Genomic DNA, 26337 nt, shown 5'->3' on the forward strand with positions numbered 1-26337 from the left:
TACTGATTCCTGATGTGACACACAGCTGGAGGAAGAAAAAAAAAATCCTGTTACTCCTTGATGCTCTTTGAGCTAGTCCTGTTTCAAGATGGACTAGAGTAAAGCACTCCAACAAACTGATAATGCATGTCAGCAGGGTGCACATGGATAGTTGGATGGCAGCGGACTGGCCATACATTTCAGATTTTGTCAGGTTTGGGAATGAGGCAAGTATCCAATCCTGCAAAGTACTTAAGGACATACATGTGTAACGCACTATTCTCTGGAGTAGTCAAAGGACTATCATGTACTATGTGATTGTACAATGCCTAACACAATGGGGTCTTGACTGTTTGAGGCCTGTAGATGCTACCACAATTTATATGACATAATAATGAACCCATTGAAGTGAATGGGACTGGAGAGACAAACAAACTTTACATCATGCTTTTGGCCTCAGTCCTGCAAAGCACCCAAAACAAATCTTTTAACCAATGTGGGGTGAAATTCTGGCCCTACTGAAGTCAGTGGGAGTGTTGCCATTGACTTCAACGGAACTAAGTTTTACTTGTGTTTTTTTGGAAAACCAAAACCGAGTTTAACTCATGTTTTGTTTTTCTTAATCGAACCCTGCCTCCATGACAAGACAGGAAGCTAGACTAGTTGTTAGAGCAAAGGAGTTTTCATTCATGACTTCCATTGGACCATTTTTGATACTCACTGTAGAATCAAATGAGATAATACTTGCTTCCTTCACAGAGGCATTCAGGAGCTTTGTTAACTAAATTTTGAAGAGTATTTTGAGATCCACGGTTGACAGGCACTATAGAAATGCAAAGTATTTTTATTATTATACACCAGCAACAAAGAGTCCACTTCCTACTGTTAGAAATCAACCCTTTGTCATTAAAAAAGCAAAATCCATATCATACCTTCAGATACATTTGTGTGTCCCCAGTGAAGTCATGTATGTGAAGGGAGAATATGGTTTCAGGACCAATCCTGGGAGGTGTTCAACACACCACACAGAATCTGATCTAGTGACAGTGGCAAAGATGCAGATAAAAGGTGTGAGTAAATAGTGTTGATCCAATGGTAAGGATATTGACCAAAGCGCTTTATTGTATATAACAAGTTGAAGTAAATTGAGGGGAGTGGGTGCTGCAGGCTGGTGGATCAGCAAGAACATTTGTCAAACATATATCATGAGCAATTGAACAGCTGGCAATAATAAATCTATTTTCCTAGAACCTTCATAAAGCTTTTCTATCAGTGACTTCCCTTGCTGTCAATTTCTTCTACGTGCACATCTTATGCAACCTTGAATAAGCCACTCCTACTGTGTGGCAGTAGGAGTCAGTGAAAATCCTAGAAATGGCCCTATATACATCATTTACATTCATGCCCGTGCAATTATGCCCAGTCAAAGCCTCACTCTGCTTTGAATCATGGCCAATCTTGCCCCTACTCACCAGCACTCGGTTCAACATAGGCATACAGCTTTTCACATGTTATCAAGCCGTGCATATTCCTCCACACAATGAGGAAGCTTCTTGCCCCTGTGCAAAGGTGCTGAGCAAACACTAAGTGCCAGTACCTTGTATTTCCTCTCTGCAATTCTCTCCACACTGCTCAGCAACCTGCAGGATTAAGCTCTACATGTTTAGGGACGGCCTTTCATTGTCATGCTACAGATGTCTTTCTGTAGCTTTACATGTACCCTGTCTGGGATGTACTTGCTAGGCCATGATCCCAATGCAGTCCTACTGAAAAGATTTTCTCCTAGTACAGTTTATTTTTCCTCATTAAAAGCAAACATTATTAGAACTCTTGTAAAGTCATTAGGGCTACATATACGGCCACAGGAAACAATTTTTCTCAGTCCAAATTAAACATTCTCAGGTAGGTTTATTAACAGTGTACCAGCATCTCCATAATACTACCTTCAAAGGACACTGGCAGGCTTCACTTTACAGTATGTTTTGCCTTCCTAGAGATATTGTTAACCCTTGTGTTTACAAAGCAGTGCATGGAGTAACTGTGCAACTTAAAGTTCCAGAGCTAAAACCAAACATGATCTTTTGGAAAAGGTGGGGGTGCAACTCCAATTTTTATTTTCTTAACTCTAGTGATATTATGCAATGAATCATTTCTTAAAACAAAAACCGCCAACATGCTGTGAAGCTAAGAATAGGCAAATAAACACAATGAACTAAAGAATATATAGCTTGTTACAGCTGCCGCCAGCAAAGCTCCTGTGGAAATCAGATGGCTCATCAGAGAGAATTTTTGGCAGCATAAAAGAAAACAGTATAACTCTGCTCTATTTCTGAACCTTGTGTGTAAGACTAATCTCATGTATTAACACTGTAAACCACTGCTTTGTATGGCAGATATATTTTTAACCCTTGGGCTGCCACATTTTTGTTCTCATTTTGTCAATTCAAAGGAATGTGTGGGAGATGTCTATTATGCTCATTTGCTCAGCCTGGGGATTAATTACTCAGTTTGGTCGACATTTGAAAATATTATGTTACCTCCAAAGGCAAAAATTGATAGAAGCTTGTTTCAGGCTCACTTATGTCATTATGTGTAGATTAAATTAATTTATCATAAATTACGCTGGCTAAAGCACATCTATTGGTTTCTAGACCTGCAAAAGGAAATGGAATTTTTTGTTTGTTTGTTTTTTTACAGAGATAAGTAAATACCAAACATTTTTGCATTGTTTTGTAAATTTGCTGCAGTAATACTGTTAGAAGAGACTGACAAAAGAAAAAGAGAGCTTCTCCAAAACAATAAATATAGACCAAATGGACTAGCAAAAGTTGTACTTGTTGTGTACAATGGTGGTGTTTCTGAAGAAGTTCAGCACAAATTGAAAATACAAGTCCCTTGAAGTAACCTAAGCACTGCACCTGATGGCTTGTCTACACAGAGACACTCAAGCAAATTAATCCAAATTAACTAAAGGTGTGAATTTAAAGTTGATTAGTTAAACCATATTAAAACCCTGTGTGGATGCTCTTATTCAGAATTAAAGTGGCCTGAGGGCTTGTTTACACAGAGCAGTAATGAGCTCCATGGGGGTCTGATTTCCAAAGCACACTAACGTGTTGCACATTAATTGGTCCGCATAGACCCTGCTGGCATGAACTAAAAGTTCCCTAGTGCACATTAATGTGGTACTGTACTACATTAACAGCACTACATTAAAGTGCACAAGGGAAGTTTTAGGTCATATCAGCAAGGCCTACATGGGCCAATTAATGCATAATATGTTAGTGCACTTTAGACATCACACCCCTCTATACGCATTACTGCTCCACGTAGACAAGCCCATAATTTGGTTAAATTGAATTAAGGACACTTTCATTCTGAATAAAAAGATCTACACAAAGGTTTAATGTGGTTTAACTAATCCACTTTGAAAGTTAATTCTGATTAACTTTAGTAAAGGTTCCCATGTAGACAAGCTCTAAGAAGGATATATTTATATACTAAAGATTGTGGAAAGATAATCCATTAAAGGAAACAGTGGACAGTCACATGCTTACCCAAATGTCTGAATACTAGTGTGACACAACAGCTACAGGAGTCTTGATAGTTGACAGTGTAATATCCAAAACTACCTTATATCTTTGACCGGCAGGGACTAAGCGCGTCATGGACATGGCACTGATGGTTCCAGGGAAAGGAAAGGCACAGATATCACAGATCTCCAATATTTATGGTGGCCAGCCACAGAGCAGTAGGAATTTTGCAGTGACCCTATTGTTAATCTCCTTAGATGTAGAGTTAATTTCTGTTCTGAATTGTTACTGCTGATGATGCATCAGAGTGGGATGGGGTTACAAAATAGGAAACATGGAGGGACAGAATTAAGAGAGGTAGAAAATCTACTTCATCTATGATGTACTTCATCTGTGGAATCAGGACTTCATCTATGGAATGGAATAGAATACCTTGAGTCCCTATTTAAAGGTAGGTAACAAATCAACTCAGTCTTCCATAAAAAAAGCTAAAAACCCAGTTAAATAATTATCTCTTTCCACTGGTGCTTATTAAGAACTAATAAACTGATAGTGTGTACAACATGTGGATTCAAATGTTCCCTTGTCAGTTACAAAGCTTTTATCCATAATTCCAAATCAGATTTATAGGCTACTTCCCCAATCAAATCAGATAATATAAAAGTAATTTGATTCCAAACAAAAAATCTTTATCAAGCTGAAGTTAAGGCGGGGAGCAGTAAAAGTCTAGCAATACCCTAGGGTGGTCTTTAAAAAAAAAGACCCAAAAACACATAGTTCTAATATGGGACTGAAAGAGGCATTCTCCTCCTTCCTGTAACTCCCGGAGCAAAGTCCCTGTCTCTCACATACTTCCTGGGAGCCACAGAAAAAGGCCTCTTCTCCTTAGATGTGTACAGAAGATGGCCACCTGGGTAAAAACATTAGCCCCATAGAAAGCCTTAGGAGTTTTATTCAGTGTCATTCCAATCCACACCGCCTGCAAGCATTTGGAAGCTTGTGGGGGTCCCCCTAGCTTCCATCTTGCAAATGTTCAATGGGTTCCTACAAACCTTCAACCTCCTTAGGAAGCTTGTTTGTCCCTAGAAAGCTACAATTGCTAAATGCTAAAATGAGCTTAAATAGGATTATCAGCCTCTCAATGAACCTATTTACCAATACGTTTATAAAAAAGGTGACAACCCTTCAGGATCAGCTGAGTATCAAGAGGGTAAGTGATAGTTGGGAGGGATCCCAACAACTATATTAAAGCTTGCTGAGGGTGGGAACCCTCTATGCACCTACAAAGTCTGTAGAAAAGGAACAATGCCCCCTGTTCTGCTGCTCCCAGACTTCCCATATCCACTGTCCCCTTTTGCTCTCTACTCCATTGTTCCCCAGTCTGTGGGCACCATCCATGTTCTCCATGTTCCACCCCATGCTTCATGATCTGTGCAACACGTCTTCTTGTGCACATCCTAAATTCCACAGGATGCAAACACCTCAAGAGGTCTGCAGGAAGGAGGTAAAGGAACCAGCAGGGGGAGACAGCAGATTAGGGAGGAATCCCTCTCACCAAATAGATTAATCCAATAAATGTAATTGTTGAAGTCTATTTCTATAATGAAAAGGTCTAGAAACTTACTTTTTAAAAATAAAAGCTTAGGTCACCATCCCTCACTTGGCAGCCTTCTTTAAGCCCATCAGAGCCAACGAACCATTCTCATGTTACTAATTTTTTTTTAAATGATAGATTAATCCATTAATCTTTGCTTGTGTGCACTAGATTTGGGGTGAGACTTTCAGAGGCACAAATGGTACCCACAACTACCATTTAGCCTCTGAAAATCTAACCTTTGACAACATGAGTGTAGGGACGCATAGCTCCCGAATCGCCAGCCCACAGATGCGGCACACTGTGTCTGGGGCTACGAGGCAGGAGTGACCTTCACCCCAGCGTCTGTGATTAGGAAATTTACTGGCTGACTTGATCATCACCCTCGCAGCTTGCTTTCACGTGCACAAGATATGGGTTTGTTATCTTATGTTGTTGTACACTGTACACTCCCCCTATGCGCAAGAATCTAACCACTTAGAAGTGTTGTAAGCAGAGAGGTAGAAAGAATAAAAACCCCAGGAAAGTTTTCCTGGGAGGCTTTTGAGGCTTTTTGGCTTTTCGGCTACCCTAACCTGGCTTTCTGTCTCCTTCCTTTTTCGTCGCCACACATGAGTCCAGTAAACTAACTTTTCTATCATCCGCTCTCTCTCTTTTGGCTACAAAAAGGCAAAAGAAAGTTGGAAGAGGGGTTTTTTTGGACTCTGGTGAACATTTCTATCTTTAGAATTGAGGAACCCCTTGTCAATTTCCTTCAAATTTTCTTTCTTGTTCCCAAACCTAACTTTCTTATTCTGTAGATTAATATAAATATACCTTTATTTGCGGGGGCGGGGAAGGATGAAAATTGGGCTTATGATTCAAACCCCACTGTAACCTTAATTATTCAATAGCTAGAGGCATAGGAAAGAATCAGTAAAGGAGGTTATTTTTATTCACACTAAGACAGAGGTAAGGATAAAGGTATTAATTTAGTGAAATTTAGTTACCTTAGTAAAATTCCAATGAAATAAAGCAAGACAATTAAGTGGGTAATCTTTATCCTGTCAATATGCGTGTCATTGGCCAATGAAATAGATCGGTGGTGTACAAGGTTGAAAAGTCAATATCATGCTATGAAGCAAACAATGAAATTGTCTTACAGTTCTTAACTCTGACCTGTTCCAGTGCAAAGCTGCCAAGCAGAATTATGTCATCCTGAACATCTTTCTCAAACTGTTCAATATACGGAGAAATCCCTTCATCTTCAACCTCCTTGCGAAGGTCAAGTGTCTTAGTGAAGCTGACAGGCCTTACTGAATCTGAGAAATCTTCACAGATGACATGAGCTGCTTGAAACAAAAGTGGCAGATTATTTTTTACTTAATGGCATTTAGTTCATTGATTAGTACTTTGTGGGCCACCTAGCTTTATGACAACTATCAATGCCATGAAAAGAACACAATAACATTAAAACATTCGGCAACATATAGATTCCAAATTTCATAATCAGAAAAACTATCCTTAATAGCAGCATAGGTTTATATGAATGCAAAGCTGTGTTGGTCACTTTGTTTTTTAAATTATTTATTAAGTCACAATCCAGAAAGAGGTTTTACACATACAGGGTCATTTCATCTCTAGTGTAAGTCTAGTGATGTTAAATGAATTGGAACCAGGATTGACTTTCACTGGCAGGATTATGGAACTATAAAAATAATTCCTATTTGAAGGAATTCTTAGGAGGGCTCATTCTAATAATTTCACCTCATCTTGGAGGATCAAATTCTACCCTCAGCCATGCACACTCAGCTCCTGTTTAATTAATTGGGCCTAATTCTGTTCTTAGTTACACCTGTGCAAGCTAGCTAACTTCAGTGGGGTTGTATGGGTATAATTAAGGTGATGTCTACAGTGGCCTGCAGTTTGGACTACAGGGATGTGAACAGCAGTACACATCAACATGCTGCGCTGTAACTCCCCCATGTGGACACTGCGGACGCGAAATAACAGGTTACTAGTTCACATTAATGTAGGGCTATTTGAAGAGGGCCACTTTAACCTGACCTAGGAACCTTTTAGTTCTCACCCACAGCATCTACACGGGGGAGTTACAGTGCAGCACTTTGGTGCGCACTGTTATTCACACCCCCATAGACCAAACTGCAGGGCAGTGTAGATAAGCCCTAAAAGTAGTATTCAGCCCACAGTCTTTAGACACTTAGTACTATATGCTGTCAAACAAACAAACAAATAACCCCAAACATTCTATTTATTCAGAAAGTGTATGTTAAAGGAAATATGTTTTTTGGTGTTTTCAATATGATTCGATATGTTGCTCCCCAGAATATCCTCTCATTCATATCTGCTGGAGCACTAATACTAGTTTTGGACACAAATAATAAAGAGGACTCTTTTGCTCATTTTTCCACATTAGGATCACTAAGACATGACAGCTACCAGGTTGTCCACATCTCACTTTGTCTTGTTTGCTTCATTTATCTGCAGACAAATGCTTGTTTTTGTACTTCTGTGTTTCTCTTTCTCTGCAAGAAAACTTCATATCTAGCTATCTGTCTGTCTCTCAGTCCATCTTCAGACATAAAAGCACTTAAAAGATTTTTCTCACTTCCCTTTGAAGTCTTTCATTCTCTAATGAAGACCAGAAAAGGAAAGATAAAATAAGGCTATTAAAATTTGCAGTTTTGTTCACTACTCATTGTTGAATGACTTTAATTGTGGAGGCTCCCAAGTACTTAAATCACCTCTGTGCCACCAACACACAGGAAGCAGTGTGTTTTTTTAATTTAATTACAACAGGATACAAATTTAAAATCATGTTGGGGGGGGAAGTGTACAGTAAATATAAACAACTAAAGCCATTACCTTAGGGTACATAGAATCTCTTCATGTAGCTTCTTACAAGCCTAATGAAAAGTGATTTGACCTACAACTATTAACTGCAAAAACAAAACGATATTTACATTTCAATTTACTGTAGCATTAAGGGTTTGGCAAGAAGAGAGAAAATCCAGGAAATGCTGTAAAAGAAAACACTGCCCACAGCAAAGGATGCAACATTAGGTGTTCCCTTAAACTCTCTCTGTGTTGTACTCAGTGTGCCTGATCTTCAGCTGATGTAAATTAGTGGGGTTTCATTGGAGCTATGCCAGTTTATACAAACTGAGGATCTGGCCGAGTATGTTACATTCTTATATCAAATTCTGTGAGCATATTCAGGCAAATGCCTGTACATTAGCATGAAAATAAAAACATCCAGTCTGTGAATGCACCCCCTCTCTAAATCCATTCTGATTTTTTTTCTATTTGTGGTTAGCTTTATTTCTTTATTTTGTTGGATCTATAATCTACTGTATTTATTTTTGGTGGAATATGTTGGGCTGATCTGAACTGTGTGTTCTGGAAGAGAGTGAAAGGAGAGAGAGAGAGCAATTTTAAAGAGTCCTCTCAAGAGAAGTACCTACTAAAAATATACTGCTAAATTACGGTTAAGATTAGGAAAGTATTTGATGAAAAGAACTTAACGGCACGAAGGTTAGTTCAGCTAGTCAGAAGAGAAGTTCTGCCTGATAGAGACAGGAAATGAACTGGGTTGCTCAGCCAGAGCTAGTCCCTTTTATGTTGGCATTACAAAACGCTTTGATTTCCTGTATTAGTCTACCCGTAGGTACCCATTTGTCTGAACTGACCCACAAGATGACGGAGAAAATGTCATTATGCGGACTCCGGTCAAGACTCCAAAGTTATGGTTGAGTAAACTAAGGATTCCACCTCGTTACATACGAAAAACACAATGTACCCTCCCCAGACATACAGCACTTAGTCTTTGAATACAGAGAGTATTCAGAGAATTCATAAATAAATCCACTGATTAGTTGAGCAGTTTAAATTAGTTAAAAAGTGGGTCATTTAAGATTTTAGGAACTGTGCCAGTTTTTTTTTTTATCTTGAATGATCATAAAACTTTCTGTGTAGTTTACATTATTCTTGCATGGGTTATAGTTGAATAATTATAATTAATGTATGTTATTAACAATTGCTTTCGTTAATTGTTATGATTATAATAGGCTATGACCAGGGTCAGGTCAACCTTTCAGGCAATTCTTAAGTGGGGACACTGTGACATCAGAGGTAACTCAATCAATCACCATCCTTCCCATGCAGATAATGTGCATGCAACAATTCCATAGGTCATAATGACTCAGTGGTATGAGAGAGACTTGACAGATGTGTCAAGTGTTCTTATTGGTAGAATACTTAGCACAGCTATTGCTGCTCTTTAAAAGTTCCATGAGACATCAGTGCTTGATAGCCAGCCCCTGGTACTGCTGCCTCAGTTTTACTGAGCACCAAGGCATCACTGCCAAGGAAACTGAGGCAGGAGGATAGGGGGAGCACGTAAAATACAGAGACATTGGACTTCTCTTGTCCCCCTTTCACACAGCTCCAGTCTCAGTATCACAGCCCTTAATCTAAACCAATAAATCAATTAGAAGGCCAGATTCACCAGTACACCTCAGCTGTTTTGCATGGATCTGTTAATGTAAAGTAGCTCTAAAGCAGGGGTCTCAAACACGTGGCCCGGGGGCCGCATGCGGCCCGTGGGGTTATTTTCTGCGGCCCGCGAGCTCCTCGTGGCCCCCCCCGCCCTCCCCCAGCATTTACCTAGAGCGGCTCCGGCCTGACGCGCACTGGGGGCAGGGCAGGCTCCCTGCCTGCCTGCCCTGCCCCCGCGCCGCTCCGGGAAGCGGACGGAACCTGGGGAAGGAGGGGCGCAGGGGTGTGTGTGGCTGTTGCTTCAGGCACCGCCCCCAGCAGCTCCCATTGGCCGCGGTTCCCCATTCGCGGCCAATGGGAGCTGCTGGGGGCGGTGCCTGAAGCAACAGCCACACACACCCCTGCGCCCCTCCTTCCCCAGGTTCTGTCCGCTTCACGGAGCGGCGCGGGGGCAGGGCGGGCAGGCAGGCAGGCAACCTGCCCTGCCCCGGTGCACGTCGGGCCGGAGCCCACCCCCCAAACCCCTCCTGCAGCCGAACCCCCTGCCCTGAGCCCCCTGCCGCACTCTGCACCCTGATCCCCTGCCGCACCCCTCACCCCTCCTGCACCCCACACCCCAGCTCCCTGCCCTGAGTCCCCACCACACCCCTGGGGGCAGGGAGGGGGCAGAGTTGGGGTGGGGATTTCAGGGAAGGGGTTGGAATGGGGGCAGGGAAGGGGTGGGAAGAGGCGGGGCAGGGGCGGGGCCTCATGGAAGGGGTGGAGTGGGGGCGGGGCCAAGGGCAGCGGAGGGGAGGTGTCAGGAAATGCGGCCCTCGGGCCAATGTACTAGTCCTCATGTGGCCCTCGTGGTCATTTGAGTTTGAGACCCCTGCTCTAAAGCCAGCTTAACTAGCCAGTGCACTCAAGCTTCTTTGTGCTAGAGTGGTGTACCAGTGAACCTGCCCTTACAATTTAATTTTTCAGGTTGATAATATATAGCTTCAAATCATTAAAAATATTGCATAGTAGCATTTTCTTTGGGTTTCTGGTTTAGTATTCATGAATGATATTGTAAACATTTTTTTAAAGGGAAATTCTAAGACCAAAAACTACATTAAAATAGATTTTCAGTTAATAATACATATTAGTAACTTCAGGGCAAACACTGTACAATTACCTCAAAAACAACTATTACAAACCAAGGGGATTGAGTTTTACCATTACTCTTAAAAGAAATCCAAACACGTTAATGAATGGAAATGCACAGTTAAGGCATCCAAGCAACCTTAACTCTTTCCTGTTATACTCTGAGGGGGATAAACATGCCTTTAAAATCAATTTAATCTAATCTAGGATTTTAGACACTAAAATACCTTAATCGTAATTGTATGCTTATTGCAGTGTCATCACTTTACAGATGTTTGGATCAGAATCCAAAATTTTCAACTAGGCTCCATTTTTAACTAAGGGACTGCATATTTTACAACATTCTTTAATACTCTGCTGTTACAGTTGTTTGTAATATCTAGTGATCTAATAAATTGTGAAAATATACTACATGGGTAACTCCCAGGTTACTCAATGACAAAATATCTTGAAATATAAAACTATGGAATAAGCCACGTTCTTCCCTCTCCTTGTAGGATAATCTATGAGTGCTTTTTCCTTCCTCATGATGGTGAAGCTCATTAATATCACACTGTAAAGATAAATGGTACTGTATCTCAGTGAGAGAGCAGAAGGTGGTTCAGTGGCCCGGGCACTAGCCTGGTTGAGGGAGACCTGGCTTCAATTCCCTCCTTTGCCACTGACTTTCTGTGTGTCTTTGGGCAAGTCACTTAATGCCCCAGTTTCCCATATCCCCTGTAAAATGAGGATAGCAGTACTGCACTATTTCACAGGAGTGTTGTGAGAATAAATGGATTAAAGATTGTGAGGTGCTCAGATACCACAGTAATGGAGGCCCTATAAGTATCACAGAAGGATCCCAAAAGCCAATATTTCCAATAGAAATAATGTTGAATGGAATGCTTTACCACAGCAAAACATGTTTTTGTTTTACCATATGTTATTACATTATAAAAGCAACAATCAACTTGGAGCAATACTTTGATCTTATTCAGTAATATGGAACACCACATTAGCATGTAGCAATACTGGGCTTGCTAACAATCTGTTAACAGTTTTTGCTTATACTATCTGCACTTATTTAGCTATGGTAGTTGCACTTTCTTTTCCTTGCATTTAAAATGGAGCCAAATAGGTTTCAAAGATATTAATCATATGGCCAGTGCCAGTTCAAGGGATTTTGCTACCCTAGGCGAACTGAAAAATGTCTGCCTCTTCTAGAACAAAGTTACTCAAAAACTAAATAGTCATAAAACATGTTGCTGCTCCTAAAGCTTGGCTGCCCTAGGCAACTGCCTGTTCTGTCTCTCTTCTAGACCAGACCCTGGATGTAACTGCAAAAGAACACAGGAGCCCTGTAAAGACAGTAAGAATAGAAAACACACACACACACATATATGCACAAGCTTCATATGAAGAGAAAAATGACAAGGCCAACCCTGCAATTGTGGGACACCTACCCTAAATGAAATAGAAAAGAGCAGCAGGTATGCACCACATGTAAGGGTTGGGAAGGTAATGATTCAGTGCAGTCATTGGCTGTTAAATAAATATTGTCAAACTAAGGCCTGGTCTACACTAGGCTTTTATGTCGACTTTAGCGCCGTTATATCGAATTAACCCTGCACCCGTCCACACCAGGAAGCCATTTAGTTCGACATAAAGCTCTCTTTAAATCGATTTCTGTAATCCTCCCCAACGAGAGGATTAGCGCTAAATTCGACATGGCCATATCGAATTAGGCTAGGTGTGGATGGAAATCGACGGTAATAGCTCCGGGAGCTATCCCACAGTGCACCACTCTGTTGACGCTCTGGACAGCAGTCCGAGCTCGGATGCTCTGACCAGCCACACCCCCGGGAAAATTTGAATTCATTTTCATTTTCCTGTCTGGGCAGTTTGAATCTCAGTTCCTCTTTGGACATCGAGGGGAGCTCAGCAGCAGTGGCAACTATGCAGAGCTCTCCAGCAGAGATGGCCGTGCAATCTAATAGAAAGAGGGCCCCAGCATGGACTGATCGGGAAGTCTTGGATCTCATCGCAGTGTGGGGCGATGAGTCCGTGCTTTCAGAGCTGCGCTCCAAAAGAAGGAATGCTAAGATCTACGAGAAGATCTCCAAAGCCATGGCAGAGAGAGGCTACAGCCGGGATGCAACGCAGTGCCGCGTGAAAATCAAGGAGCTGAGACAAGGCTACCAAAAAACCAAAGAGGCTAACGGACGCTCCGGATCCCAGCCCCACACATCCCGTTTCTACGAGGCACTGCATTCCATCCTGGGAGCGGCCGCCACCACTACCCCACCCCTGACCGTGGACTCCGAGGATGGGATATTGTCCGCGGCCGGTTCCTCGTCGGACATGTTAGCGGACGGGGAAGATGAAGAGGACGAGGCAGTCGACAGCGCTGGCACCGCTGATTTCCCCGACAGCCAGGAGCTCTTCATCACCCTTACCGAGATCCCGTACCAACCGTCCCCATCCCTTACCCCGGACACAGAATCAGGGGAAGGATCAAGCAGTAAGTGCTGTAAACATGTAAACATTTATTTAAAGCAGAACGGTAATATTTATACTATTAACAATGTATATTTATAAAAGTGCTGTAAACTAGTAAAAAAATAATCAGGTACAAAACAGGAATATTTACAAAGGTAACAAATGGGTTTTCATGATTTCTCTGTCTTAGGCTCTTCTCAATTTAGTCCCAAGTATTTTAAAAAAATTTCACAATGTCCGTTACTACATGATTCCCAGGCCCAAGACGCTCCACTCCAAAGTCCCAGTGCACCTACGCGAAAATCCGGTCAATGTGGCCGGGGATCGACGAGAAATCCTCGTAGGAGAACTCCTCGTAGGTCTCGTGGAGGTAGAGCTCAAGCCTGTTGATCAGGTTCCGGGGTAGGGCGATCTTAGTGGGCCCTCCGTGGTAGCAGACATGTCCCCTCCACGCCACAATCAAGTACTCCGGGATCATCGCACGACATAGCATGGCGGCATACGGCCCCGGTTTCTGCATGCTTTCCCGCAGCATGCGTTCTCTCTGGGTGTCCGGGATCCTCAGGAGGGTGATGTCGCTCATGACGCCCTGCTTTGAATTAGGGAGGGGAATGTTAGTATTGGGACTGCTTTACAGCCACGCGGTGGAGGGAGAGGGGCAGCATACAGGGATCTTTCCCTGGGACAGCCGCGAGGGGGTGGGACAGGGGCAGAGTTGATGCTGTCCTGATTGCTGGCAGCAGAGACTGGCATTGCTTTCAATGTGAAAGGAGGCCAGTGCTACTGCTGGAGTTTTAAGCAGCCACAAGTCTGCGGCTTACCATTATTGCCCGCTCCAGAAGTTCAGGTCTCCAGCCACAGTTCTCTGAACACTCCAAGACCTCCGCAAGTCCACAGGCACTGAAGGCGACGGCCGAAAATTCGACCTTGTCCTGAGTGCGCATGTGAGAGGTTCAGTGCATGGTCTTGTTCACAGAGAAAGACTAGGTTCTTTGTATACAATTTCATTTATCTGTCTCAGGAATTCACTCCCTTTTTACAATTCACACAGACACATCTGCGACTGTCTCCCAACCCAGCCTGTCAGCACACTCCCAGAGGCTAGCGCAGATTAGGCGGAGGAAGAAGAAGACGCGTGAAGACATGTTCTCAGAACTAATGGGATGCTCCCGAGCCCAGGCAGCCCAGCAGACACAGTGGAGGGAGAACTTGTCACAAATGCACCGAGCAGTCATGGAACGGGAGGAGAGGTGGCGTCAGGAGGACCAACAGGCTACTGAAAAGCTGCTTGGACTAATGAGGGAGCAAACGGACACGCTCCGGCGCCTTGTGGATGTTCTGCAAGACCGGAGGCAGGAGGACAGAGCCCCGCTGCAGTCTATCTGTAACCGCCCTCACCCGCCACCAAGTCCCACACCACCCTCACCCAAACTCCAAAGAAGGAGGGGCGGCAAGGGCCGTTAAAACTTTCAGTCAACCCCTGCAGACTGCTCTAGCACTAGAAGGCTGACATTCCCCAAAATTTCATAAGTCCTTTCCTACCCACCTCACACAAGCCCCCGTCCAAGTTTCACCCCCCACGTTTCATGTCTGGTTCGCAATAAAATGTTTGTTTCTGTCCATTACTGTTTCAGTCAGGTTCTTTTGAGGGAGAGTCTGTCTGGAGAGGGGGAAGGGGCTTGGTAATTGGACAGGACAGTGACCTTTAGCAGGGTACAGAGGCGGTGTCAGGTCCAGCATCAGGACACATACACAGTGCAGTCACTGGTTACCCTGGTCAGTCTGGGAGGTGTTTTTCATGTTCTGGGGGGGGGGGGTTGCTCTGTGACTTTGTGGCAGGGGAGGGCAGTTACAGATCTTATGCAGCGGTCCTTATCCTGGATCACAGATCCACGCAGCAGGGGATCTGTAACCCTACCCCCCCTGCCAGAAAGTCACATAGCCGACACATACACACAGTCCCCCCCAGGAGTGCTGGCAGGCTCCATTGAAATAACCAGTCCACCAGTGCGGAGCCTGTCATTCCGGGAGTTTAGAAGCATCATTTGCATCAGAACACTAAACCCGCCCCCCGCCACAGTCTGCGTCCCCGGTTTAAAATATTCCCGCGAAAACAGCAATACAGACAACGGTGTTCATTAACAAAATAGAAATGATTTTATTTTTTGGGAAGGGGAAGGGGGTGAAGGGGGTATGTAACTGGAGAGGATAGTCAAAATGAACTGGGTAAAGAAACGGGGGCAGGTTCAGCTTTTCTGTCCACAAACTGAAAAGTCACTGGTTGCCCTGCTCACTCAGGAACCTAGCTTTCAAAGCCTCCCGGATGCACAGGGCGTCCCGCTGGGATCTTCTAATGGCCCGGCTGTCTGGCTGGACGTAATCAGCAGCCAGGCTATTTGCCTCTAGCTCCCACCCCGCCATAAAGGTCTCCCCCTTGCTCTCACACAGATTGTGGAGCACACAGCAAGCTGCAATAACGATGGGGATATTGGTTTCACTGAGATCACAGCGAGTGAGTAAGCTTCTCCATCTCCCTTTGAGACGGCCAAAAGCACACTCCACCACCATTCTGCACTTGCTCAGCCGGTAGTTGAAGAGTTCTTTTTCTGTGTCCAGGGCGCCAGTATAGGGCTTCATGAGCCAGGGCATTAGCGGATAGGCTGGGTCCCCGAGGATGACAGTAGGCATCTCCACATCCCCAAGAGTTATTTTGTGGTCTGGGAAGTAAATACCTTCCTGCAGCCGTCTAAACAGACCAGAGTTCCTGAACACGCGAGCGTCATGAACCTTGCCCGGCCATCCGACGTAGATGTTTGTAAACCGTCCCCGATGGTCCACCAGTGCTTGCAGCACCATTGAAAAGTAGCCCTTTCTATTGATGTACTGGCTGGCCTGGTGGTCCGGTCCCAGGATAGGGATGTGAGTCCCATCGATAGCCCCACCGCAGTTTGGGAATCCCATCGCGGCAAAGCCATCTATGATGACCTGCGCGTTTCCCAGGGTCACTACCTTTGGGAGCAGTACCTTCACGATTGCCTTGGCTACTTGCATGACAACAACCCCCACGGTAGATTTGCCCACACCAAAGTGGTTCGCGACTGACCGGTAGCTGTCCGGCGTTGCAAGCTTCCAGAGGGCTATGGCCACTCGCTTCTGGATAGTGAGGGCTGCTCGCATGCGGGTGTCCTTGCGCTTCAGGGCAGGGGACAGCAACTCACAAAGTTCGAGGAAAGTCCCCTTCCGCATGCGAAAGTTTCGCAGCCACTGGGATTCATCCCAGACCTGAAGCACTATACGGTCCCACCATTCCGTGCTTGTTTCCCGGGCCCAGAATCGCCGTTCAACAAAATCCACATGCCCCATTGCCAACGTCATGTCCTGGGCGCTGGGGCTCGTGGTTTCTGACAGCTCTGTGCCACTCTCCGACTTCAGGCTCTCACGGCGGTGCCGTAGCCTCCTCGCCCGATTTCTCTGCATCTGCCTCAGGGAAAGGTGTATGATAAGCTGCGAGGTGTTGAGAACGGCCACAAGTGCAGCGATGGTCGCAGCGTGATCCATGATCGCAGTGCTGTGGCGTCCGCGCTGTCACTGACCAGAAAAGTGCGCGAACTGATTTCCCGCCGGCGCTTTCATGGAGGGAGGGAGGGCGTTAGTGACGGACGGATGACGACAAATTTTTTTTACCCAGAAGGCATTGGCGGCTCGACCCAGAATTCCGATGGGCAGTGGGGACTGCGGGAACTGTGGGATAGCTGCCCACAGTGCACCGCTTCCAATATCGACGCTCGCCCCGTTAGTGTGGACTCACAAAGTCGAATTACTGTCCTTAGTGTGTCCTTAGTGTGGACACACACGTTCGACTTTGCAATATCGATTCCACATATTCGATTTAAGTAAAATCGAATTACCCTCGTAGTGTAGACATACCCTTAGTAAAGCAAAAGTAAGCCTGAGAGTTTGGAGTCAAGGAGCCGCCTCTCTCTTGCTCTGCTGTTCTTACTGGAGATGAGGAAACGTACTATATTTTGGATGCGTTTCCTGGGTTCGCTATTTCTAATAAAACTAAAGCCAACATTTTCCAACTTGGGTGCTAGCATTACAAAACTACATCTCTATTTTGACACCCAAATCCCTCTACCACATATACTTGCATTGGATGTTCAGCACTTTTGGCAATCAGGTCATATATTTATGTGACTAAATATGGATTTAAGTGACTAACTTTGGGCATCCAAGTTGGAATATTTTCTGTGGTTCACCTCTGTCCAGAGAGGCAGCCTAAAGACTATGCACTATTTAAATCCTATTTAAATATATATTATCATGAATGAAAAAATGTTTTGGGTGAGATCTTGCCTCCTCCCATTACATTCAATGGGAATTTTACCTTCAACTTCAATGCATGCAAGATCAGCTACTTCCTTATATTATAGCAAGACAAGTTTTATGACATATATATGCACAGCTCAGATTTTTGAATAAAAAGGTTTTGTTATTTACCTTGATATTCCACCATTTTATTCTCTTCATCTAGAAGTTTCATCAGTTCACCATAGAGAATTTTCTCATCTAAATTCATAGGCACTTAAAAAGAAAAAGTGCAAATCAGGTTTTCCACCAGCTGTTTTTTGTACTGAGATGTAAGGAATTTAAACAAGCTCTTTTGACCTTCTAAAATTAATTGTAGATAAGTGATTGCTATGAAATTTATCACAACTGGGTACTAAGTTATGAAAAATAGTCCTATCCCAAAACTAAATTATGGAACAATTTGTAAAGAATATCCTTATTTTATATCCTAATTTATATTAATCCCCCCCCCTCCACACACACACACACACACTTTGTTTTTTCCTTATTTGAGGTAACAATCTATTTGTAATGTTTCATGTATTTTTATATTCAAATATTAGCTTCATTCTGTTTGACTTTCGAATAAAAGTAAAAATAACCTCAATGTTTTCAATATTCTTTTGTTCTTGGATCTATAGTAGATAATTTAACATAGCTGTACATTTTAATAGCATGCTATAAGGATAGCATGAATCTGAAAATCTCCTGAGTATTTACAGCTCCCCATGAAACTGGATCCTGTCACCAACCTATCATTTAAGTAGAAAATTGGCCATGGAAGCTTCTTCTCCCAGAATATTAGCCAAAATGTTTTTTCCCCAATATTTGTCCAGTTCTATGGTAATTTCAGGGTTAACTCAAGTGTAACCAATACCATAATTAAAGAATTATGGCCTCAATTTTCAAAAGTGACTAATGGTTTAGGGTACCCAGTTTGAGATTCATTAAATGGGCCTGATTTTCAGAGCATGAGTTTTCTTTAAAATGTAAACCTGGGCACCCAAAAACGGAGGCATTCCAAAATCATTAGTCACTTTTGAAAATGTAGGCTGATACCTTTTTAATTTCTTCCATTACCCGACACTGGCACCTTCTCCTGAAAAAGAATGGCACATCCGTTGTTTTTGTTTGGTTTTGAGGGAATTATCAACTCTAATAAATCTCAAGCACAAACTTCGTTTGTCACATAGCAAAAAGATATTTGTTAATAGCTTATCTTTACAGGATAACATTTAAGAATATTATGCCACAGCTACCTGAAACTTACATTTAACTTTGAATAATATTGCTAGTGACAGAAGATTCACATGTGGTCAGTTGATATGCCTTGGTTTGAGACTGCCTGTGTCACAGAATGAGTGATACTCTAAAGTGTGTTTTGAACCTGATACAACAATGCGTGCCTTTCTCTCTCCACAATGACCAATTGTTGGGTGAAGACAGGCATTGAGTAAGTAAGTCTTCCTCTGTCAGTATACAACCAATCCAAAATGAAGACTCCAAACACCAGTTTGGATTCTCCTCTCACTTATGTCAGCTCTGCTTAGATGTAACTCCATTGACTTCAGTGGAATTACTCTTTACACCTGTGAGAACAAAATTAGGACCAGAGTCTCTTTGGTACCACAGGCAACAACAGGTTGCTGAAATGCACAATCTCAAGCTAAACTACTGTGGACCTCAGAGCAGCATTGAGGGTTCAAAGATGGAGTCCACATACATAATAGTGTATGTATATCGTTCTACACCCTATCCGTTTTCTTTCGCGTTACTGCTTCTAAAGAGCCAAGGGGATTTAGTAGAGAATTATATCCCTGCTACAGAATTCTATAGAAGGCTAAAGAAAAAATTCATAGAAAATATATTACCCTATTAAACGTTATAGCTAAGAGAAATTTCTATAGAGCCCTATTACATTTCTACAGAACCATATTGATTTTCTCCCTATCAAATACTATAGTACTTCTATATAAGGGAAATCAAACAAACTTCTGCTGAAATTGCCAGGTTTTGCTTCAGAGATGCTGTGGCAGCCAACACAAAAGATTCTATGGCATATTTGGGCTCACAAGAAGCTAAAATGCATATAAGTGAGTAGAGAGAGCAAAAGTCCTTTCTTCAGAGGATGACTAGAGCAACAAAAGATATGCCAAGAGACAAGTAGTGAACTGGTCAAGCAATAGCAGATTGCTGATAAAGGAAAGGAGGGCCACAGACATATTTACTTCTGTAATGTACAACCACAACATACATATGATTATGAATCATTTATCTAAAAGAAATACCCTCATCCATTCTTTGGCCTAGCATTGCTCTAGGCAATGATATCAGGTAAAAGAATAAAGTAAACTCCATATAGCATTATAACTGTTCTGCAAATCTCAGTAGAACCAACCTGAGGCTGGCTACCGTTGCTAACATGCCTCTAATAAATTGGGCTTTCACATGGCCTTTGAGTGACAGTCCTGCCAGGAGAAAACAAAGAGAAATTCAAAAGGACAGCCATTTAGACATGTTCTCTTAGATACAGACTGACCTAATATGTTAATGTCAACAGAAAGAAAAACAATTGGATGGACTTTCTAAGGGCTTTCATCTGCTCCAGACAAACACCCAAGGGAACATTTAGGATTCAACTTATATAGCTTGTCCTCCCTAACATGGGCATGAGGACAGGGACATATATTGTCCTGACAATAATTTGATTAAGGTGGAGCTTTGACACCACCTTTAGATCTTTGTGCATTTTTATATCTATCTGTATATACACACACATCCACAAATACATAAAATCCACTTTCCTCTCTCTGAATATAAAGCAGATCATGGCTTTTGAAGCTCATTTATTAAATGAGTCAAAGCCACTGTCACCAAGAATAAATCCTTCCTCATAAGAAACTTCAGCTTACACAAATCATGCAGGTTATATTCCTAAGGATCACTTTGATATCCCATGACATTATGGACTTTTGGTTAGATGCAATGTCCTTGATAAACCTGATGGTACAGGATTAGGTGACAATCATCTTACTTCTCACTGATTCATAAAAAAAAAAATCAAATTACAGCCCCAATGAACCCAACACATGGCAGAACTTATGATTTCTCTCAGTTGTGTACCCGTCAAAAGCTTCTGCCTTCAAGACTCAACTCTTCATACTTTCCATGAAAAAGTAAGAGTCTCTCATTAACGTCAACAGTGGCCTATTTTAAGATCCTCTATATTTTATGTGGCCACAGATTTTTGGGTCTCTGCAGCTCATGGTCTCTAAACATTTGACTAGGATCCTGCATCCGTAGGAGGGCTGTTTCTCATATAACTACAAGGTTCAAAAGTAAAGAGCTGGGTAGGGAACATATGGGAACAACTCAGTCTTGCAGGTCACCAAATTGCTGCTGCCAAATAGCAAAAGTAGGGCCAAAGAGTGCAGTGTGTAGCTAAGCACCCCATTACCACCCCAATGACCATATTTAAGCCCATGCGTTCTTAGATATGTCTATTTTCCACCCACATTCCAGGCCTTTTTTATCATGAGCTCTTGACAGTGCTACTTCCATCATATTAACTCTTTATTATATTGATCAGCTTGTCTTCGAGCAATATTCCACAGGGTCTCTCCGTGGACACCACTGAATGCTTTTTTAAAGTGGATAAAGTTGATTAAGATGGGTTTTGGCCAAACAGTAGTTTTTTCAATGATCTGTCAAAGAGTGAATATCTGTTCACAACATGATCCACTTGGACCGAAACCAGCATGTTCTTCCTGTAATATTCTATCCACTGCCTTCATCTTTCTATTCAACATAACTGTAGCCAATATTTTGCCTGGGATTGACAGCACATAGGAGTTTATATGATCGTAGTAAGATTGGACACAGGCTAGGTGAGTGGTTCGATATTGTGACTGGAGTTAGACAAGGGTGTGTGTTATGCACCAATCCTCCTTGCATTAGCAATAGACTGGGCATGGACAAGGGCAATAAAAGGCATAATGCGTAAAAAGGGGCAGCAGAGACGAATTACACAACCTTGATTTTGCCTTTGAAACTGCTTTACTAAATATGATGTAGAATGGGATGATTGGCCTTACAACTGAGGTAGACCAGGAAGCAGCAAAAATTGGACTGAAAGTAAAGGCAGAGAAAACCCAGATTATGAAGATAGGAAACTGGACAATAGATGCAAAGGTGTACATGGATGGAAAATAAATCAAACAGGTAGAAGAGTTCTTGTATGCGGGGAGTATGATGACATTTGAAGGTGGCCATGATAAAAATATCAATATGAAATTAGGAAAAGCAAAACACCAGATTTGGAAGAATGAACAACATCTGGTCAAACAAAGGTCTCCACACCAAACTAAAAGTCAGATTATACCAAGTGACTGTACTGAAAACACTACTGTACAGAGCAGAGTCTTGGCCAATGACAGTGGCTAACAAAAAGAGATTGGAGGCTGCCCATCACAGAAGGCGGTGAAAGATATTCAACATTTAATGGAAAGACAAAATAACAAACGTGAGAGTAAGGAGGCTGACAAAGCTGGACATGTTAGAAAATATCATCAAGGAAAGAAGGCTCAGGTGGTTGGGACATGCATGCCAGATGGGAGACATGCTACACAAGCATTGAATTGGGAAAGGAAAGAGAATGCAAGGAAGGCCAAGGAAGAACTGGCAGAAGACAGTGACAGAAGATACTGAATATGCTGCCATTACCTGGGAAGAAATATCACCACTGACTACTCTTTCTTGCACCCTCACATAGCTTCCAGTCACTTTGTGCTGGATGCTGGAGTGCAACAACCCTGCATTATCCAAAATGAAGTGGGCTAGTGCACACTCCGCAGAGCACAATTTTCCTTTTTATTGTTTCACATCCTTAAAAAGCAGAAAAGAAAAAACAACTCAATGTGTTGGAAAAATATTTATATTTGCTGGTTCCTCTCCCTCCCCCCCAAAAAATAAAATTAATAAAAAAAACCTGGGTGTGCTGCATTCTGATAGGCAAAACACATTGAATTCAATGACATTTTCACTTGAATGAGGACTTCAGGATCACTTCTCCAAAAAAAGATACTGCTTGGTGCTCTGTTCTGGATTGGGTATTTTAATTAGACAGAACATTTAGGTCAACAATTTTCTTGGAATATGTTTCTGTATCTCAGTTATATGTTCTATAGCTACAATAAAATACAGAGTAAAGCGCACAGTCCTGTTTTTACCTGTCTACTAACTCACTGTCCTTGATCAAAGACTACCTATGCTGCCCATCATGTTCATGGTGGTGAAGATGTATAATTTAAATAGTAACCCTCGATATTTAAATGGAACTGCATATGTGATCTTTGTCACCTCATTTTCATGAATGGAAAAGAATATTTTGACACAAAAATTACATACTTAATTCTGCCTCACCTTCTCCACTGACCTCCATCCCACTCTGCCTTGGGTTTATTTCCTCATCCATCACTGGGTCAAAGTAATTTCTGCTGTATTCATTTCCTGTGGAAAGCACATGAAGTAAGGGTCAGTGATTATTAGAAGCACATGAACCAAAATGTTAATTTTGAAATCGACACCAGCATGCGAAGGGGCATTTTTGCTACTTTATAAGCTTAATTTTTTTTAACAAGTCTTCTAAGCCTACTAGTACTGCAATTATCTTGTGAAAGGTCAGAGAAGGTAATTTTGGAAACAAGCGTACTTCATGTTACTTTTGCTCAGAAAGTAATGAGAAAATTCTCAAATTTAGATCATACAATGATAAAAAAAAACACACCCTAAGCCAAATTATTCTGGAGACATACATTACAAGTGAAAGTTACCAAGGCTGTAAAGGAACTTGTGCTTCACAGCTGACCCCTCCGATTTCAACAGTTTTAAATTTCACCACTGAGGTTTCAACGTCTGGTGCATCTTTAATGCTGTAGTCTACCAGAGAAGTGTTTAATTACAGAGGAGATACTGGAATGCTGCCTCATTAATCTGAACAGCAATTGTATTAAGTTGGGCTAGGTAGCAAAACAAAGATTTGATGGGATAAAAACACTCGTTTAGCACTTTCCATCTCAATAGCTGTTTTTATCTGTACTTTAGGAACTAATCAACTTTACAAAAGAGAAAGACATATATTAAACTTATCAGAGAAATATACAGTGTATAGTTGCCACCAGCTGGCAGAACTTCCTATATCATCAGCTAGAAGAATTCTCTCTGAACACGGGTGAGTCATACTTCCTCAAAAAGTGTCCTTCATATGGTAAAAGTGCCTTACTCTGCAAGTAGTGTCATTGAAATCAATGGCACTACATGCATACAGTAAATTACTACTCAGCATGAGAAAATATGGTAGAATCTAGTCCCCAAATTGCTTCAGAATTGTAGAAAGAGGCACAGCACTTTACAGTTTACCTCTATATTCTTGAAAATAAACATATAAGAGGGTAAACAGTTGAAGTCAAACACAAGAAAGGGTTAATGCATCCTAGACACACAATAGCAGTCTACAGTATATTTATTTTAGGATCAAAAATAATCCAAGCAGCAGCACTTTTTCCAAGACTAAATGAAACTCTGATATGAAACTAGGTTTAATTTATATTTCTGGACTGGCACATTTTGACTGTCAGTCTCTGTTTTTTCAATGTAGTAAGTACAAGAACTGAAAATTTGCTTTACCTTGAGGTCTCAATAAAGAAAAAATAAATGAGTTTCATTTTTGTTACTTTATCTGTCAACAACTACTAGGCTGGTATGAATCTTGGCAGTATGTAATCAAAGTCTTATGTACTGCAATAACAGAGCTATTCTACCTTATTCACTGTAATTGTTTTCCTCTAGCACAAAGCACTATGATGCTATAGGAACACTCTTTCATATGTTGGTAAAATAATTCTCCTGTGTGTTAAAAAAAAGAAAATGATGATGCATCTCTTTATTCAATTGCTTCATAGCTATAAATGTAAACTACTGGAAAGTATATGTTGCAAACTATACAAAGTGGTACTCGGTTAGCGTATAGGCCTTTTACTGGCCCTCTGCACAAGGGTGAATTTAGACTACGTGCTGTATAGTAGGCTCCTGTGTCTAGATTTTTGCAGATCTGTATTGGACTGAGTAATCTGGGTTTAGGAAAACATGTCACACCATTTGAGGAATGCAGTATCAGAATTTTTTTGTTCCTTCCCCCACTTGTTCTTTCTCCTCTTATTATAAAGCCCTCTTTGAGAAATGGCATAAACCATTTTGTTCACCAGAAGGGTGGATTCGATCCCTACTCCTGTGTCTGATTACAGACTTTTGGGGAGAAATGAGTACTGCACTGGTTGCATAGCTAATGTTTAATTATTCTCTTTGAGCAGCACACCTTTGTGTAACTCTCAGGAGGCACAATCACTTCTGTCAAGAACTCAGTAGAAAGAGACAAAACCACTATGCATTTGGAATAATCAGACAACTGGGCCTGGGCTCTTACCCCTGGTAGAAGCTCTGAGGTTTAGAAATGTATCATATATTTTCTACCTTCATTAGGATATAGAAGTCATTTAGAGATCAAAAACTTTGGGCTTGATTCACACACCAGAGCCTAGGAGGCAGCTGCCTCAGGGAACAAAAGTGGCATTGTCACCATAGCATTCCCGTGGGCAGTTCTGCAGAGCACCCAACTCTAAACTTTGCCGGGGTGCCATTGTTGCATACTCACTTCAGGTGAACATTCCTCTGCTGGCAGATTACCAGTGAATCTGGTCCATTGACGTCATAAGTGGGGCCTATTTATTTTTACTTTTAAAAATACTAAATGATCAATTTTAGGCAACGTAACGTACTGCCAAAGGCATTTTGCTAATAACATGAATTCATGAATGGATTAACAATCATTCCACATTTGCTTTTGGAAATACATGAAAGTATATAACACGTAAATTAACAGGTCCACTGAGGGATTCACATTGCACTACTTCACAACCTAAACAGAGTAAAGTAAATGTTAAGACGGTGTTTGCTTGCAGGTATTTCAAACAGCAGTGCAACACCTGATGGTTTCAGCTGGCAAATTATTGCAAAATATTTTCTTTAGTTTAGAGCTGGGTGACTCTGCAACTGCTGAGTTTTGCTTAGATTTTGGAGTTTGATCAAACTCAAAATCTCAGCTTGAATGTCAGTCTATACCTCAGAGTTTTGCCTTGCTTCATGATACAAACTTGATGAACTGTAAATGACTCATGATTTAGAATCATAGAAGCAAAACCATGAATTGTCCTAGGTTCACATGAAAGTGGATGATGGCTCACTCAATAAACCAGATCCTCAGCTGGTGTAAATTGGCATAGCTCAGCTAAAATCAGTAGAGGTATGTCTACACTTGCCGAGTTTTTGTGCTGTAAATTTCACTGGTGATAGGGAACCAGTGAAAGATAAGCGCTAGTTTGTGTACTTACTTAATTTCTCAGGCATCAGCGAGCGTTTACACTAACAGCACTTCCATCACTGATGAGAGCAGCGCTGTAGGGCAGCTATCCCACAGTCCAGCTCTCAATAGGTCTTGTGGGAAGGTGGGGTGAGCGGAAGGCATTCTGGGTCCCTGCTCAGTGTCCCAGCAGCCCAATTACTTCCTTCTTTCTTTCGTGGCATTTTTTTAAAAAAACCCTGCTGTCTGGCTACTTTCTCTGCCATATCTACAAGCAAAAGGAAAGGGAGTTTTAAGCTTCCCGGGGCTTACAGGAGGAGGGGCGGACATCCGTTTACTTGGCGTCAGAGCAGCGGAGATGCTGG

At 42.1% G+C, this 26337-nt stretch overlaps 1 protein-coding gene across 1 annotated transcript in view; it reads right to left on the bottom strand.

Moving 5' to 3' along the window:
• OFCC1 (orofacial cleft 1 candidate 1) overlaps positions 1-26337 on the bottom strand; it is a gene marked incomplete at its 5' end in the record, with an annotated part of 249367 nt that overhangs the window by 210841 nt on the left and 12189 nt on the right. The window contains 3 exons of the mRNA XM_026647306.1: positions 6249-6434; positions 17710-17793; positions 22966-23067. Coding sequence (XP_026503091.1) covers positions 6249-6434; positions 17710-17793; positions 22966-23067 — 372 coding nt within the window. The remainder of the gene's footprint in view (positions 1-6248; positions 6435-17709; positions 17794-22965; positions 23068-26337) is intronic.

This window comes from Terrapene carolina, unplaced genomic scaffold (assembly GCF_002925995.2).
Source record: "Terrapene carolina triunguis isolate 2854851 unplaced genomic scaffold, T_m_triunguis-2.0 Scaffold58, whole genome shotgun sequence".
Taxonomy (NCBI): domain Eukaryota; kingdom Metazoa; phylum Chordata; order Testudines; family Emydidae; genus Terrapene; species Terrapene triunguis.